The sequence below is a fragment of the Equus quagga genome, unplaced genomic scaffold (genome assembly GCF_021613505.1).
Source record: "Equus quagga isolate Etosha38 unplaced genomic scaffold, UCLA_HA_Equagga_1.0 203_RagTag, whole genome shotgun sequence".
Lineage (NCBI taxonomy): Eukaryota > Metazoa > Chordata > Mammalia > Perissodactyla > Equidae > Equus > Equus quagga.
The window spans coordinates 2,644,917-2,663,294 of record NW_025798627.1 but is presented as its reverse complement, the minus strand read 5'-3'; the positions used below and the strand labels follow the sequence as shown (position 1 = coordinate 2,663,294).

General features: G+C 37.9%; 1 protein-coding gene across 2 annotated transcripts in view; it reads right to left on the bottom strand.

Moving 5' to 3' along the window:
- Positions 1–18,378, bottom strand: part of LOC124233467 (splicing factor 3B subunit 1) — a 54,242-nt gene that overhangs the window by 17,608 nt on the left and 18,256 nt on the right. Inside the window, exons 2-7 of one of the 2 annotated variants that reach the window (XM_046650571.1) lie at positions 17,913–18,089; positions 6,460–6,626; positions 4,711–4,815; positions 4,199–4,313; positions 2,305–2,384; positions 1,012–1,182 (exon numbers count right to left, since the gene is read on the bottom strand). In XM_046650571.1, the coding sequence (XP_046506527.1) occupies positions 1,012–1,182; positions 2,305–2,384; positions 4,199–4,313; positions 4,711–4,815; positions 6,460–6,626; positions 17,913–18,039 (765 nt within the window). In that variant the 5' untranslated portion in view covers positions 18,040–18,089. Of the gene's footprint in view, positions 1–1,011; positions 1,183–2,304; positions 2,385–2,687; positions 4,149–4,198; positions 4,314–4,710; positions 4,816–6,459; positions 6,627–17,912; positions 18,090–18,378 lie in introns of those variants that run through there. The other variant, XM_046650572.1, reaches the window with a different exon arrangement.

Genomic DNA, 18,378 nt, shown 5'->3' with positions numbered 1-18,378 from the left:
GCACCAACCGTTCATATTTTAACAGAATGGAAAGCAGAGTAGATGAGAACAGACAGAGGCACACTGGTAAATTTCATAGAGGAAACATGCGTAAGTTTTTTTTATTTTTTCTATTTGGGGGAAAAACAGGAATCAAAGTCACCAACTAAAAAGGAAGCAGGTAGGGACGTATTACAGGTTTGACATAACATAAAGAAGTTCTCCGAGGGGAGGGAAGAGTTACTGCTTAAGGATTACAGAGTTTCCTTGAGGCGAAAGTTTTGGAAATAATTAGTGGTGATGGTCGTCCAACACTGTGAGTGTAATTAATGCCACTGAATTGTACACTCAGTGATGGTTAAAATGGTAAATTTTATGTTATACGTAATTTACCAAAATAAAAAATCCAAAAAACCCAAAGAAATTCTCAAAAACAGTAAACTGTCCAAGGAAATGCAGGAGCGTTGCCCATTTGACACCTGTGGTCACAGGCTTAAATTATCCATCTAGAAAATGAGGAAGACCACTCACTATACTGTCCTCGACCTCCACAACGTGATATACTTACACATCTATCTTTATTATTCCAAAAGAAACATTCTTTCACTCCATGTTATGGACTGAACTGCCTCTCCCTCAAAGCCGTATGCTGAAGCCCTAACTCCCATGGTGCCTATTTGGAGACTGGGCCTTTCAGTGAAGTCAAGAGGTCATAGGGTAGGGCCCTTATCTCATAGGATTGATGTCCTTATAAGAAGAGAGGAGACACCAGAGCTCCCTTGCTCTCTCCACGCAAGCACAGAGAAAAGACCAAGTGAGGACACAGCAAGAAGGCGGCCATCTGCAAGGCAGAAAGGGACCTCTCACCAGACACCAACCCTGTTGTCACCCTGCTCTTGGACTTTAAGCCTCCAGAACTGTGAGAAAATAAATGTCTGTTTAAGCTGCGCAGTTTCTGGTATTTTGTTATGTCAATGAGAACAAACACACTTCATGAGATTAAAAATAGTATAATAAAAAATAAGAAATTACCTCTGCTTGATCCCAACTTGATAGCTTTTTGGGAGTGGCACCAGGAGTCTGATCAGCTGTTTGATCCCAACGCCGTTTTCGTTTTGAGGGAGGCTGGGACGCTGCTCCTCCATTGACGACTTTTAGTTCCCCAGCTTTAGCTTTTTCTGCTAGTTGCTGCCTAATTTCTCTCTGAAAAACATTTGAATAAGCAGTGAACATCTTTAAAACATTTTCAATATCTTTTTATATCATTATTACAGTCATTTCTGGTTCATGTCATTTTGTTCTTCACTCATTCTCCTTTCTATGCTACTGGTAGTCCCATTCCTTATTTTCCCTCTCTTTTTCGTATTTTCAGGGGGTTTTTTGGTGTGTGTGTGAGAGGAAGATTGGCCATGAGCTAACATCCATGCCAATCTTTCCTCTATTTTGTACATGGGTTGCTGACAAAGCATGGCTTGATGAGCAATGTAGGTCTGCACCCAGAATTGGAACCTGCGAACTTGGGTTGCCAAAGTGGACTGCGCTGAACTTTCACTACTAAGCCACAGGCAGGCCCCTATATTTTCAGTTTTATACAATGTCTTTCTGCACAACAGATGAGCAAGTACTGAATTTATAACATAGACCACCCTACTTTATACAGTTGGTGAAGTAAAATCTTCAGTCAACGGTAGAGAATCAAAATACTTTCAATGAAAAATAGTTTTATTTAAAACTCATACAGCAATTAAGACAAGGGAGCAAGATAGAAAAGTGGTAAAAAGTGACCGTAACTATGTAAGTAACGTAGTCATAACAAACACACTTAATTTACGCCATGATTTTAAAGCAGGGATCCATTACCCCATTTAATCCATACAACAGACAAATCTATTATATATACACAATAAAGTTTGGAGGCTATTAAAACAAAATGGAGCAATCTGTAGGCCAACAGGAATTGTTCAGAATTCTCCACCCATATCCAAACTGAATCTTAGGGTAGAATTACAGGTTTTTCAAGGAATGATTTAACTATGACTTTTCCCTTACACACTGGTTTCAGACACACACCACTATACATCCACTATAAGATAAGTATGTATATATATGTGGCTAAGGGACGAGGGACTAGAAAAGGATATAGAAATATGAAAAGTTTAATTTGGGAGGGGACAGAATTTTGAGTAAGGTTCTTTCTCAACTCAATTTTTATTAATACTATCAAAGTATTACTTCTACAGCAAATAAAAAGGAAATAAAGTCTCTCAATCTCTACTTTCTTTACATTCTTTCACAACCATCAAAATATTAAGCAGGTTCACATACCTCTTCTTTAGTCAAATGCTGTTCTCGCATCACATCCATGTAAGTCCTAGCATTCATTTTAGGATCAGGGGTCTTCCCTCCTGCAGAAAAGAACAGCAACAGGACAAGAGTACAATAAATAAAAGATAATTAGGTTCAAGTGATTTATCTGCCCTGCTCTAATATTACGTTATTCCATAATCATTTAATTTATTTTTTGATGGAAAACTTTAATAATTATACATCTTACTTTTTATTGAGTTTGCTGATCAATTTAACCTGTTTGAACACAAACATCTACAGCAGTTTAAAACAAATATTTTAATGCATATAAAAACAAAATGACAGCACAGTTTAGTCTTCAGAAGTGATGGGTTCCTGGGTTGCTAATCCGGAATACGTACACTTTCGTGCCTTTGTCTCCATCAGCAGTTCTGACTTCAAGCAGCAGAATAGAAGCCTAGAAAATTATCTCTTTACCATTAGTAACACTTTGGAAAGATATTTATATTCAAAACATTACCTGTTGCAAGCTGTTAAAATCCTGACTACAAATAACTATGACTAGGTAAGTTCTTCATACAATGTTTTAAAACAGTTATAGTTCAGAAAATCTGATTTTTAAAAATATACCTATAATCTTATTCTGATGCCATGTTACTAAAAAGGGCTTCATGCTTTTTACGTTTCGTTGACCCAGAAACATATTTTTACTTTCTTAGAAAGTATAAATTACAACTGGAAATATATTACTTGAAATATATTACTTCTACCAGTTATTATGATGCACACAGAAGAAAAGTGGTGTACAAAGAGATGTGTTAGTCTCTTGGTTAAAGTTTCAGTATTTGCTTTTCAAACTTCAAAATATCTTAAAGAAGCCCAAACAGTATATAACACGATTCACAGAGGCACACTAGTTTTAGAAATGTGATAATTAGCTATACAAAGTAGTATAGCATCATAATTTAGGAAAAAATAATAAAATTCTAAGACATTTCCTATGCTGAAGATCATGCCCAATTGGTAGTGTCATTCTTTCTGACACTAGCTCTGATAAGACTTCCTTTGGAATACTTTTTCACCATAATCTAGAGAGGATGTGTTGAACTGCACCCTTAAGAATGCAGACAGGACTGGCATATAGCAGTACTGCTGTAGGAAAGAAATTAAGGACAGTTAGTATGGGCCTGTGAATTCTGACATACATGTTTAAATCAATTACAATTATGCAAGTAAAAAAAAGAATATCCCTACTAATTCATGCAGGCTGAAAGTCTAACTTGTAAACCTGCAGCAGAATCTAATTTTAAGAAACAGGCACCTAATTTTGATTTTGAAACTCACTCACCTGAGGAAAGCTTCCATCAGGCTCACTATGCCCCTAAAATTAGCAAAACAGACTCCAACTATTAAAAATATCAAAGTCTTTGTATACATACTTTTGTCTTAACTTTATGCTTAAAGCAAAGTAGGTGCGTTTACTAAACTATATTTAGAGCAATATGGGGGGAGCTCTAATGTGAGAAACAGTTTCTCAAAAGTAACAATCCTAAAAATCTAGGATTTGGAATGGAAACTTTCAATAATTTGAAAGCATTTTGAGCAGAAAAACACATTTGTTCAAAGTATAGAAAGCGTACCCAAAACAAAAGTAAAAGAAAAACCTTTAAACCCTTTGCGTTTCTATGGCATTGGCTCATTATTTTCTTGTCCTTCTACCTGGAAAGAAAACTTGCATTATAAAGATGAAGAATATGGCATCTGTGACTTCAACCAAATCTATACAAATCTATAAGGGGGATTTTAAAAAAGAAAAGCAAATTCAGAAGCATGCCAAAAAAAATCAAAGGGCTAAAGACAACTTAATACAAATAAATTTCTGAATACTTATAGAAAAGTGGGAAACAATTACCATCTGCAAAAGGATCAAGACGCTCTGGGGAAATTATCATGGTCCGTCTGTGCTTTTTGTATTCATCTTCACGGTCTGCAATCTTTGGAGGTCGGTGCTCGGCAAATGGATCATACTGCGAAAAGATATGTCTCACTTAATACTCACTTTATTAAATAACCAGAGTATGATAAACAAAAACCAGAACATTATAAAACATGTAAAAATGTTTAATAAATGCCTACCTACTGATAAAAAAATATGCTGTATCATTTTATGGATAAATGTTAATATGAAAAGATAAGGCATGTGGAAATGAGACAATATGCATGTCCACATTTCCAAAGTTTAAGTATTTATGAAATGATTACCTTTATAAAATAAACTATTATTTCTAATTCTCCCAAATCAACTCTCCTCAAAACATTCTAATAACTTGATTCCTAAAATATGAGAACTTCCATGGGAATTGAGACATTCAGTTTTCTTTCACTGAATAAACTCTGGCTTTAATAAAAAAAGAAAAAAGTCACCTGTTCTGTTGACTGTGGTATATCATTGAGCAATGCCACAGGGGCATGATATCCCGGCTTCTTCTGACCAAGCAAACTTGTAGATGATGAGTAGTCATCGTCATCCTGCAATGAAATGCCCCCAAAAAGCCACAAACAAAACATCAGAACTTAAAAATTAGAAAGAATAAAGATTCTACATGAAATCAAAAGACTTACTGACAGTGTGACTGATGTCTAAATCCTTGTTCGTAAAACTTATAAATACTTGGGTTTTCTTCTCAACTCAAAAAGCTATTAAAGAAATTAAATTTAGTTCTCTTTATTCTTTTAAAAATATTAAACAAGGAATGCTTTCTGTGGAAGTTAATTAAAATAAAGGAGGTACAGAGTAGAAAAACCTGAGCATTTGTTTTCTCACAGAAGGCATGATGAAATTTGTTTTTCAAAGTTGGAAACTACAAACAGATTATTCAGAGGTCTCCAGTTTCCGTGTTTTCCTAACTCATGGTTTTTTAACATGATTTAATCACAGAAACAAAGAATATGTAATTAATTTTAAATGTATTTGCTTCCCTAGTAGCATGTCTTAACACAATACTGTTGGTGTTACTTTACTAGTATAAAAAGTGCAACGGTGGATAACTCACAAGAAGATCTTAATACCTCATTTATTTTATTTAAAAATGAGGGCTGGCTCCATGGCCGAATGGTTAGGTTCGCGTGCTCTGCTGCGGCAGCCCAGGATTTCACCAGTTCTAATCCTGGGCGCAGACATGGCACCGCTCATCAAGCCATGCTGAGGCGGCGTTCCACATGCCACAACTAGAATGACCCACAACTAAAAATACACAACTATGTACCGGGGGGCTTTGGGGAGAAAAAGGAAAAAAATAAAATCTGTAAAAAAAAATTAATAATAACTTCCCCTCAGTTTCTGGAACATATAGCTGTCAATGTCTCCTACCATTACGGGATGATAATGCAAAACAGAAGTCTGATTGGCTCCTAGAAATTTTACCTTCGGGACTTTGTAATTTTTCTTTTTTGTTTTCTTTAAAAAGTGCCAACTACAAAATAAAATGTGGCTTGAATTTCATAAAAATAAAGTTTGATAATCTGTATATCTGTTTTATCTGTTGATAAAAACAGATTTATCTGTTGATAAAATGTTTGTTATTGAATCACACTAAAATGCATAGCTATTTCACCAAATTTGGATGTGTGGGATGGTCTGACAAAATACAAGCCATGTGGAATATATAAGAAACACTTTGAGGGATGTGTTTCAAAATGAGGTGACCATCCTCCAAAGTAACTGGCACAAAAATCCCACTAATATCAGGAACAAGAAACATTCCATTCATATTAAGGTGCCAAAGGGAAAAAAAACATCATCAAGAACAAGTGAGAAATCAAAAGTCACAAGGACAAATGACATTACAATGAAGTCACTTCTCACATGGACTACTACAGATAGAGCTCCACAGGTGACAACAGGGAGTTACTGTACAATGGTTAATGATTTGCAGGTGCTTTGCTGGATAAACAAACTAGCTTTAACATAAAGATTCAGAACTGAGCACTTCCAGAAGCTTCTGAACTTCAGAGAGGAAGGACACGTTCAACAGCTTTATCCTCCAAAAGAAAGATCTCGCAGTCTCCAAAATGTCTCCCCAGATTAAATCAGATGACTCAAACACAAAATTCCTCTGTATCTCTTGCTCTCCATCAAAAAAATACTCGATTCTTGAATACTTTGTAACTTACGTCTTCAAGTTCAGTAGCAGCAATTGATGTCACATATCCAGCAAATCTGCTGTCACTTCCACCATAAATTTCCTGGTCATAATAACCTGTAGAATCAAGGCCCACTCCTTGAGCTTCATCAAGGGCTGCCTTCTTGCCTTGAATTTCTCGAATCTGTGCTTCAATATCTGTAAGAAAGTTAATACAGACTTTCTTAATAATTTCATTTTCCAAACAGCACTCAAAACAATGCATTTCTCTATTAGGTATTATCAAAATACTCTTCTAAATACAGAAACTTCAAAATAATTATACCATACAAGGAGTTAGTAGAACTATACCAAGTACTGATTTTTAATATATTTAATACATTCTCCACCTCAACAGACAATGCTCAGGTACAGAAGAGATGCTTACTATTTCATCAACTGCAAATTACTCTTACTTTCAGAGTGGGTTACTGAAGTTTATTAAATTGTTGTTGAATTCTAAATCTTTCCCCAACTGAAAAGATACTGTCGATGTTGATTAGGGACCAAGAACAACACTCAACATTAGTTAAACTCAACACTACTAGAAACATAAAAACAACAGTACTATGGAGAGTGGTTCTCAAACTTGAATGTGCAACAAATCATCTATGGATTTTGTTAAAATGCAGTAAGCCTGGATCAAACCCAAGTTTCTGCATTCCTAACAAGCTCACAGGTGATGTCCTAAACATCTAGGATCACACTCTGAATAGTAAAATAATAAAGGATAAAATCTAAATTCTTTACCACGGAATTCAGAGTCCTACACAATTTAGCGGCAACCATCATCACATTAGTTTTAATAAGAGTCTGAGCTCTGGAATCAAAATGTCTGCCTTCAAATCAAGGCCCTTTCTCTACTAATTAATACGTTATTTAACTTATGGGTCTCAGTTTCCTAAATTATAAAGTTTTTTTAAGGATTAAATGAGACAACGAACATGAAACACTTCAAGCACTCAATGAATGAATGAACTCTTGCCATCTCTCACCCTCCAAAGCACTATGTTCTACTGACATTTACAAGACACACACTTGGTGAAGGACATATGAACTCTTCTCAAGTGCTTCCCAAACTTCCGTCCAATTTTGAATTTAGAATTTTTCCAAGACTAAATAAAAATTTTAAAAGTACAACAATGAACACTCACATGCTCTTCACCTATATTCATCAACTGTTTCTGTACGTAAGAGATAAAGCAAATCTATGTACATATAAGTTTTCTAAACCATTTAAAATCCCTAATATCTCAGCATGTTATTTCTAAATCTAGGACATTCTCCTGTGTAAGGACAACAGCACTAACATGCTCAGAAATTAAACCTTGATACAATATCATCTAATATATTATCCAGCTTCAAATCTCCCCAACTGTCCAAGTAACATCCTTTATAGATGTTCCCTTCTTTGACTCATGATCCAATCAAGAACCAGGCACTGTATTTAGTTGTCATGTTTCTTTAATCTCTTTCAAATAAAGGCTAGTCTTCCAACTTTTTTTTAGTGTTTCTTAACACCAGGTAACAGGTGTTTACCTATCTGTACCTGTGCACCACAGGTTTGTAGTTTACATTACAAACTAATGTTTCATTTTAATAATGTGAATAATACATAAGTGTGTAAAGAAACAAAGAGTTTCTATTGCCAGCGATTTCTGTGGCCCAACAAATAGATGTTTCGATTCTTGCCAGCTCATTACCTTCAACTGAACTAAACCCTTTGACCAGGTACTTTAAAAAGCTCATTTACGGGGGCTGGCCCTGCGGCCGTGTGGTTAAGTGCTGCGCTCTGCTTCGGTGGCCCAGGGTTTGGCTGGTTTGGATCCTGGGCGTGGACATGGCACTGCTCATCAAGCCGTGTTGAGGCGGCATCCCACATAGCACAACCAGAGGGACCTATAGCTAAAATATACAACTATGTACCACGGGTCTTTTGGAAGAAGAAGAAGAAAACAAAGAAGATTGGTAACAGATGTTAGCTCAGGTGCCAATCTTTAAAAAAAAACAAAAACACAAAACCTCATTTACTAGTTTGCAAGGACCAAAAGGAAAAGATTCAAATGGCATAACGCAAATACCCAACCTCTAGTCCCAGCTAAGGGAGAAAACCCTAATGCCTCAAGATGAGTGTGGTTTAAAGCAGAAAACGTAATAACATTGTCCAGTCCAAGGCACAGCAGGAATGTCTGGTAAGAGCAGGAGGAAGTCTCAGAAGCTTAAAATAATGGAGAGGTTCACTACTGAACTTAGCAGCCCCAGTTTGTAACCAGATCTCAAAATAATTCTAGTGTGTCACAGCACTACCATCCCCATAGTTAGTACTTTTTACTGCATTGCTCCCTCAAAACTTTAGAGCAGCCCAAGCAGCGAGGGGCCTCTACCATTATTAATCACAGAAAGAAACACCCTCATTGAGCTGGGTGCTTCATTTTATTATTCTACTTGTTTATGTTTAAAGCACTATTTTTTTGAAGTTTTAAATCCATATTTGCTACCCTACCCCACCCCACTCTTTTTCCTGGAATACAGAAGAAACTTTCCTCTCAGTGGTTAGCAAGATTGGCTAAAGGGTGAGTGTAGATTCATTCTTCCTTTTTTTTCCTTTCTGAACATTTTCATCTCTGAAATGCTTGACACTTCTTTTAAAAACCACTAGGTGCATGGATCACTTTTAAGCAAGTAAGTTCTTTTTCAGGACCACAAATGCTACTGCCATCAGGATCCAGGCAGGAAACACAAACGGCTGAATCACGGCAGACAAATAGTCTGAAATCTCCCCTTTACAGCATCACTGTATTCTACTGACCACCTACACTGAAAGCACCTGTTAGGAGAACAGACTCCTAGGCCTCAGAAACACCAAGTCAGAATGTCCACCTTAAGAGCCCAGGTTTCTGCATTATTAACAAACACCCCCAGGAAACTGGTACTTAGCCCTTCACCGCTCCATTTCCAGACCCGCCCCATCCTTACCAAAATTTCCAACTTAGAAGATCACTACACTTTTTCCTAGGTCGTATACAACTAAAAACAGGAAAGGGGTATCGACTCACAGTAATTGGCATACTATACATACCACTGTGCGGCTTGATTTTCCCCCACTTAATATATCACAAACAGCTTTCTTATTTTCCTTCTAAAGAATTTTTCCACTCTTAAGTTGTCAGCGGCCAGTCCTTTATTTGGATAACACATTTAATTCAGGAGCTACCTTCATATACTGAATTTTACCTATTGATTTCACGTACTTATTGATCAGCAACAGAGTTTTCTACCTATGAATGTACTGAATTGAATTAGTGTTTGTATAAAGCTTATGTATATCATGACTGGATTCCTATTAAACAAAAATTTAGCAACAAAATTACCTAGCTCAAGGTCTTCTGGGGCTAGGCAGCTATTTGTAGTGAACTAACTCTGAGGGGAGTTCACTACTAAATTTCTACACGCTGTATAATTCAATGTTTCTGTATCTGCTTGAAACTACGGACAAAAAGTCCAAAAAACTAGTTGGTTTTGTTTATGCATTGTAAACTGCAGCACATTTACACAAACATGTTATCCACAAAATTAAGACAACAGATCCCATGAAACTCAGCAGTTTGTTATGCAAGAATAAATAAAAACTAGAAAAATCAGTAATTATTTCTTAACAAACTATGTGCCAAAATACCAAAGCACTCAAATGCTTATGAACAAATATATCATAACATTCATAAATAAGGTAACTTTGTGTTTGTCATGTTTCATTTCCAAAATAAATAAAATCTGTGGAATAAACATGGCAAAATTTTAAGAGCTGGTAAACCTGGGCAACGGGTTACACTGTGTTCTTTATATTTTTTCCTACACTTTTCTACAAGTTATACTATTTCATAATAAAAAGGCAACATTCTATCTGTGGAAATCATTAAAAGTAATTTTCCAAATTTTTATCCGCTCCATCCACGCCAGCAGTTTTCTAAAATTCCAGTTTCAAATTTTATAAACATTTTACATCTCTGGGAAAGACAAAAATGCTCTAACTCCTTATTTCCAAAGCTCTCTAACACTAAACTATAGCTACTGATATGTAGGTCTTCATGTACTTTCTTAAACACGAACTGACTAAAGATGAACAAATAGATAATTTCTGAGAACAAATGATCAACACATAAGATTTACTGGCAAGTATGAAAAAGAAATGAGGGGGAACATACCAAAAAGAATAGCTAGAAGTGCAAAATATTAAAGACGAGGAAGCAGAGAAAGGAGGACATGATATATGTTAACCTCTCCTTATTTCAATTACGACCAAGAAGAACAAATCCTCGGATCCTGCCTAATCCTTTCCCAATTTAGACTCCCTGTAGTTCGATATTTAGATGGACGATAAAAGAAAAATGGATACAGTCTGCTAGGAACTGGACAAGAAGAGACAAGGATCTCCTAGTGGCCACATAGTACAACTGCCAAGAGCTGGCAGTCTTTAATCCATCCGAATCCATAAATATTCCAGTCTTCAGGTTGTGTGTATCAAAAGTTTGTGCCTTTTTATTATCAAGTAGTATTCCACTGTTCTACAGTGTGTTTATTCTCTATTTGAGTGGCATTCAGGTTGTCTGCAGTTTGCAGAGGCTACAAATAAGGTTGCTGTAAACATCTGTGTACAAGTTTTTGTGTGAACATGGGTTTTAATACCATATGGAGAAATACCTAGGAGTAGGATTGCTGAGTCTTAATAGTAAATGTATATTTAATTTTTTAAGAAACTTAGAACGTCCGTTTGGTGGATTTACTTATACAAGTTTAAAGGCAGAAGAGTTGAATTATTCTGAACAAGAGAGCAAGAAAAATTCTGAGAGATGAAATGGGAGAGAGAGATTAAGAGAATAAGTAAAATGAAAAAAAGCTGGGATAAGTGAGATTAGTAATTCCAATTTTACGGCGTTAAAGAAAAGGGTATCAGGAGGCAGAAATACCTAATATGAATTTCTAAATTACCTGACTTTCTAGATGAAGGCCTTCTGTTCCCCACCCAAGCTGACCTGACCTGACCCACATCTCCAGTAAAATCTGTGAAGGGAAGAGGCATATATGGTAGGACTCTTGGTTACTGATGCTGAATATTTAAAAAAACAGCAGGGTGGCTAGCCACAGGGGCAAGTGGTTAAGTTCACATGCTCTGCTTTGGTGGCCCAGGATGCGGACTTAGCACCGCTCATCAAGTCATGGAGAGGCATGCGGCATCCCACATAGCACAACCAGAAGGATCTACAAGTAGAATATACAACCATGTACTGGGAGGCTTTGGAAGAAGAAGAAAAAAAGAAAGAAGACTGGCAACAGATGTTAGCTCAGGCGCCAATCTAGAAAAGAAAACAAACAAAAAGACAGCAGAAATTCTCTATTTTGACAATAGATTCAGAATCCTAAAATTCAAGTTAGGGGTAGTCCTTCAAATCTCCAGTTTATGCCAGGAAGTGGTTAAAAAAAAGTCTTAGATAAGAAATCAAAGTACTACTTAAGTATCAGACCTGTATTTACCAGAGCACCTGCAAGAAAGAGCCTCACTAAAGGAGGAGCCTTGAGGCTAAATTGTCAACAATGAGGTTTTTCTTAAGTTGGTATTCCTATTTTAAGGTACATGTATCAGTAGGACTCACACAAAAAAGTATTTCAGGTAGCAGTTAAGTTTGTTGGAAAACTGTGAGAAGCACATTCATTGTCATTAAAATTATAGTGGGAGGGCACCTGAATTTGCAAGTCCTCTGTTGGATTTCCTTGCCATGGCTAGCCCAACCTAAACCTGAGGTATGATTTCAGAACTGTGCTCTTCTTGGAGCTTCCCTTGCTTGTGGGCCTCCTGACAATCTTGATGGCAGCAGTAGCGGTGGGAGAGTCTAAGAGGAAGTCCTGGGTGTTTTTATTGCCCTCTCCCCCTTTCCCTCCAGACCGGGGGGAAACTACAGGACACGGGTGCTGCAACAAATGAACTGCAAGGAAAAAGAAAGAGATGGAGGAGGAACATAAAGATTTAAGACTAATTACAATGTACAGACTTTATGTGGAACTTGACTGAAACAAACTGGGAAAAAAAATGTTTATAAGGCAACTGGCAAAACTGAACCCAGACTGGATATATTCTTACATTAATTTTAGATGCAATAATGGTATGTTTAAGTCCTTATATTTTAGAGGTACACATTGAAAAATGAATCAATAAAACGATACATCTGGGATTTGCTTGAAAATAATGGGAAAGGTGGAAGGGAATAGTGTATACATTAAACAGAAGTGGCCCTACATTTACAACTGTTGAAGCTAGGTGAGGGGAAAACACATGGGTTCACTTCCCTATTCTATTTCTGTATATGTTTGCAGTTTTCTATAAAAAGTTTAAAAAATTGTAAGCACGGTTTTCTTAAGTTTTCACCCTTTTTTTCCCATTCCTGGTTCTTCTTTCTTCCAGCCCCTTGAAATCAAGACCTCTGACTCCACACAACAGAAAATAAAAGCTCTCTCTTCTCTGAAATGGAGTCCTCTGCTACACATAAAAGAATTTTTAGCTCTTTTATGTAATACCTTTAACCTTAAAAGTTCCAGCACCACTGAATCTTTGTCATCTTTTTTCTTCTCTGGTTTTACTGATCTTGCTAATGGTAATGTAAAGTCTTCTGAATGTCAGATAGAAACATACATTTTAGAAACTAAATTTGCTCCAACAATCTACAGAACAAAACGTCTTTATTCAACTGAGACTCCTCTTTCTGGAGGGGAATTCTGATCCTAAGAATACTTTCAACTATCAGAGAATAAACCCTTCCCTAGAAGACAGACGTTATTTAACAATGGGAATCAATGAATAAAATGTATTTGTGAACTAGTCCATCTGAAATCTCAATACATTCAAAAAATAAATTTCCAGGGCCAGCCCCGTGGCTGAGTGGTTAAGTTTACACATCCAGCTTCGGTGGGCCAGGGTTCATGGGGCGGATCCTGAGCAGGACCTACTCACCGCTCATCACGCCACGGTGTGGTGGCATCCCACATACAAGAACTAGAATGACTTGCAACTAGGATACACAACTATGTATCGGGGCTTTAGGAAGGCCAAAAAAAAAAAGAAGAGTGGCAACAGATGTTAGCTCAGGGCCAACCTTCCTCACAAGAAAGAAGCTTTAAAAAAATAAACACATTTCCATTTTTAATTTACTTAAAAATTACCATATTACTTTTATAACCAGAAAAATGTAATAAATGTTAAAATTACAAAGATTTTCTGACATAAATATATCGAATGTTTTATGTGGGAATTGAATTTGATATCAAAAAAGAGTACTGGGGCGGCCCGGTGGCCGAGTGGCTAAGTTCACGAGCTCTGCTGCAGGTGACCCAGGGTATCGCCGGTTCAGGTCCTGGGCGCAGACACAGCAACACTCATCAGGACATGCTGAGCCGGCGTCCCACATGCCACAACTAGAAGCACCTACAACTAAAAAATACACAACTATGTACTGGGGGGATTTGGGGAGAAGAAGAAAAAAATAAAATCTTTAAAAAAAAAGTACTGCAGAACTGGGGGGCTTTTTCCAAGTGGACAACATCTAACCTACTGTTTATATTTTAAACTAAGACCTAAATATCAAACTCTGAGATAAACTACCACAGGTCACAGAGATGGAAATATTTACCTAATTCCCACCATTTCTGTCCCTCTACTGCTTTCCCCTTCTGTACCTTTTCTTTTTTCTGCGTCTCAGATATTGCTAAGCCCAGCTTGTAGCAATGTTCTGATCACTGTCCCTTAAGTGTTACAGAGGTCTTCAGATGTTAACACACAATGACACCTTTTAGTCTGGTCCATAAGTGACATCTATTCTCCACCAGCCAGAAGCAAAATGTGGAGCAAGGATTTCTCAAATATGAGACTACTAAAAGATCCAGAAAAATAGAAAGTATATTCCCTATGCCAACTCTCGGTCTGTTCCTTAAACAAAACCCCAATATTACAACTAACTATAGTGGTAAATCATTTTACTGAACACTACAGACAACAATTCCTAAATGATTGATTACTAACTAACATTAATTAAATCAATTCCGAAATAATCCTACAGGAAAAAAACCTTTTTCAAAATCTTTAAGCAACTTCTCCTCCTTTTTATTTTTACTAGCAACATTCATAGTTGAAGACTACAAAACCAAAACAATAACTATTCCAAACACAGGAAAATAAAAATCTCAGAAGCAGAATAATAAAATGACTATTCCAGCCATATTACAAGCAAAGAATTACGGGAAAAAACTTTTTCAGTTGTGTGATGTCCCCAAAAGTCCATTTAAAGAATAGTGGCAAAACAAGCCAATATTTGTGATTTTTGGATAATCCATTTCCCCCTTTCCAAAACAGAAAAGAGTGTGTTCCCTTGTTTGCCAAAGTCAGCAATACCTGAAGAACTGCCGGATGGCAAGATTATGCACATTAATAATTGTATACATTTGACACAATTTAACATGCAGAAAGGTCCAAAAGATTATACTTGATTTGAGTAAGTCCAGCTCTCTTTTGTACGTCAATACTGAAAAGCACAAGGCACAATGACCAGGGTAAAAAATAACTGAGTTAGTTCAAGAGGATGTCAAGGGCTGACCCTAACAGAAATATATGAAAGCAATACAACAGCAAGAAAAAAATTAATCAGTTTGGCTCATGCAATAACCCAAGAAAAGAACCATATAGGAAGGTATAATAATCAATATTATTACCTCACAAGACTCAATTACAAACTACTGGTGCAGCCATAACTTTAAAAATAAATTACAAAGTACAACAAAGAAATGTCTTTACCAGCAACATTTAAGATGAAAATATTATATAATAAAGCAACATGATGATGGACAGCTCCAAAACAAAAATTAAACAAGTATTACACATTTTTAAAAGTTGTTCCAGTGAGATTCAAATTCAAGTCCTCCTCTCAACTACTTCAAAAGCCTAAGAATGGTTGCTCTTACTCTAAGTCATCCTTCATGCTACAACCAATGGTGTTCCTAAAACACAGAAGTAACCTGTTACCTGGGAAAAGGAGGAGGGCACTTTATTCTGTAGTCATTGGAAAGCCAAAGTCAAACCTAGCTCAGCATTCAAAGCCGTCCCTAATTTGATACTACCTAACATTTCTTCATCTCAGCTCAGGAGATTCCCAGTATATTAAGAAGTCTTACTTCCCATCTATCTCAGCCAAAGAGATGTACCCAAACCTACCCAATCATTCAAAGGCCAGTTTAAGTGCCTCCTTTCTGTGAAATTCTCTGAATACTTTCAGTATAATCTCTCAATAAATACTCATAAGATATTCATCACCCATTATGTACCAGGTAGTGGGGATACTAAAGTACAGTTCCTGTACACAATAATCTCAAAGTGGAAGAGAAAACCTTAATACAATAGAATATTCTAAGTAATACAATAAAGATTTATAGAATGCTATAGTAGCACAAAAAAACAAAAAAAACCCAAGGAACGAATTCTGTTCCAGGTTATCAGAGATGGCTTAGTGAAAACAGAGATGAACCGTGAACGACTAGAGTTCTCCAAGAAAATGTCACGAGGAAGGGAGCAAGAAACTATGTAAACACTATGTCTATTTGTACTAAACATTTATCACCCTCTGTGTTACACTCGACAGGGATGGACAGTGTCTTGTACAGATAGTGCTCAGGTGTTAAACTCAATGTTCTAATATTTTCTTTATGGCATCAGTTAATTTATATTGATGCATAATCCCAAATAAAATCATCTTGGCCAACGAAGTGCAATCTTCTGTAGACCAAAGGTTTTAACTAGGTTTATAAAATGCAGGAAAACTGATCAGAACTTTGATTTTCCTGTCCTAAAGTACTGTACCATAAAAATATCAATAAACGAGTAATCAAAGCCAAAAAATGCCCCAAATGAATAATCTACTCCTGAATGAACAAAAATAGCAACATCTTTACATTTGCTAATATTCTGCAGAAAGTATGTTTGAGATAGCCTAAAGACAGAATAAGAAGTACCTAAAAACGCTTCTGGCTTAACCAATGTTTAAATCCTAAACACCAAACGAGAATAAGAATATTAAAGTCATCGCCAATTCATTAGCATGTTTCCTAAGTTGCAGAAAGCTGGACTTCAATTCGTACGGGCTATGCAACTATTCAATGCCATTCACATTCTGGTCCCAACCAATCTTTCCAGATTCATCTAATTTTTCCCTCTTTGCACCCTCTTTTCCTGCCACAGCCAACTACTCAAACACACATTTCAGCACTTACTGCCTTGATACAAGATGTTCCGTCAGGCTCAAATGTCCTCCCCTAATTTAAAACCAATTGATCTTTTTAGACTACGGCCACCTCCTCTACAAATAACTCCAAGCATAAATTAATCACTCCGTTACCCAGGTTCCCAGAACAAGCTGCTTCTACTTTTACTTAAGCATTCATTTGCCTCATAAAAGAACGAAGAAGTACACACACCTGTTTCCCCACTAGACTGTAAAACTTTTGATGGCCTTACTCTCTGTTACATCTCACAGACCTAACACCGAGCCGTGCACCTAGAAACGACTTGTGAAACAAAACTCGTGCTTGATGAAAATTTCAGATTCCAAGTCAGAAATCAAGGAACGCAGCTCCAACTTCCCATGCCTCATCTTTTCTGAAAAGTGATCCTATTTCCTGCCACTTCTGGATACTCCCTGATAAGACTCCAGCCTATTCCCAACATTTTCCTAATTTTGTATACTTCGTATTCCATAAAATGATCAACTATTTCGAAAGCTTTGACCATTAATACAAGTAATGTGCTTTTCCCTCTTCCACCAATAATCAGTATCCCAAGAAAAAGACCAAAATTATACTAAAAGCGATCAAGGAAGGAAAAAACTACCACATTTTATTCCCAAATCATTTTGTTAAAAAAAAAGAAGAAGAAAGTATCTTAGACGCCTGAAGACACAGAAAGCAGCCGAGGCGAAGAGCACCGGGCCTGGGCTGCCCGAAGACGACCCAGGGCTGCCAAGCGCGGCCGCCGCCACAGCTTCCCGACTCGCCTGTGCGCAAACTGCGCCGACGACAATTCTGAGAGACCAGTGACCCTGCTCGCATGCCCGCCTCCCGAGCCCTTGCCTGGACGCCTCCCCAGCGGCCGTGTAAACGACGCCCCTGGTCAGAGAGAAGAAGCTACTCCGAAGCAGCGGCACCCAACACGGAACAAAGCGCCTGTCGGGGTGTACCAGGAGGACGCCATTACGCGGAGCAGTGGCCTGCGCCGCTGGCGCCGAGGAGACGAGCTGGGTCCCGAAGCGCGGGCTCGGCACCCACCAAAGCAACCACAGCAAGACGCAGAACCCTAGGAAGACAGTCTTAGCCGGCTGGGCGGCGGAGAAGACGCGTAACTAGGGGTAGACCGCTTACCTTCGTGAGTCTTGGCGATCTTCGCCATTTTGTCCACTCGAACACACAGACGGAACTGGCGCTCCCAAGAACTTCCGCTCGTCGCCGCTGCCACGAAGAAAAACAGCTGGGGCTGCTCTCTGCGCATGCGCCATGCGGGAGCGCGCTCCGCCGGGCGCCACGAGTCAGGGCAGCCACCTATAGGGAACGGAGAGGTGCATTGTGGGTAGGGGGAGGAGTCAGGGGCCGGGCCGGTCCTGAGGCGATTTTCGTGGTGATCCTGGAAAGGACTAGGTGTTCGGTAGTGGGTAACTTTGTCTTGGAGGAAAGTGGATTCCACGGGGACAGTTAAGAACAGTCACTGTCAGAAACACTACGGTTTCAGGGCGGGAAGAAACCCCCCTTTCTGCACATTCACGGAAGGTGCCTAGGGGCCAGACAGCAGCTTTCCCGAGCGTCTCAGCTGTTGCAGCGCCTAGTTACGGAA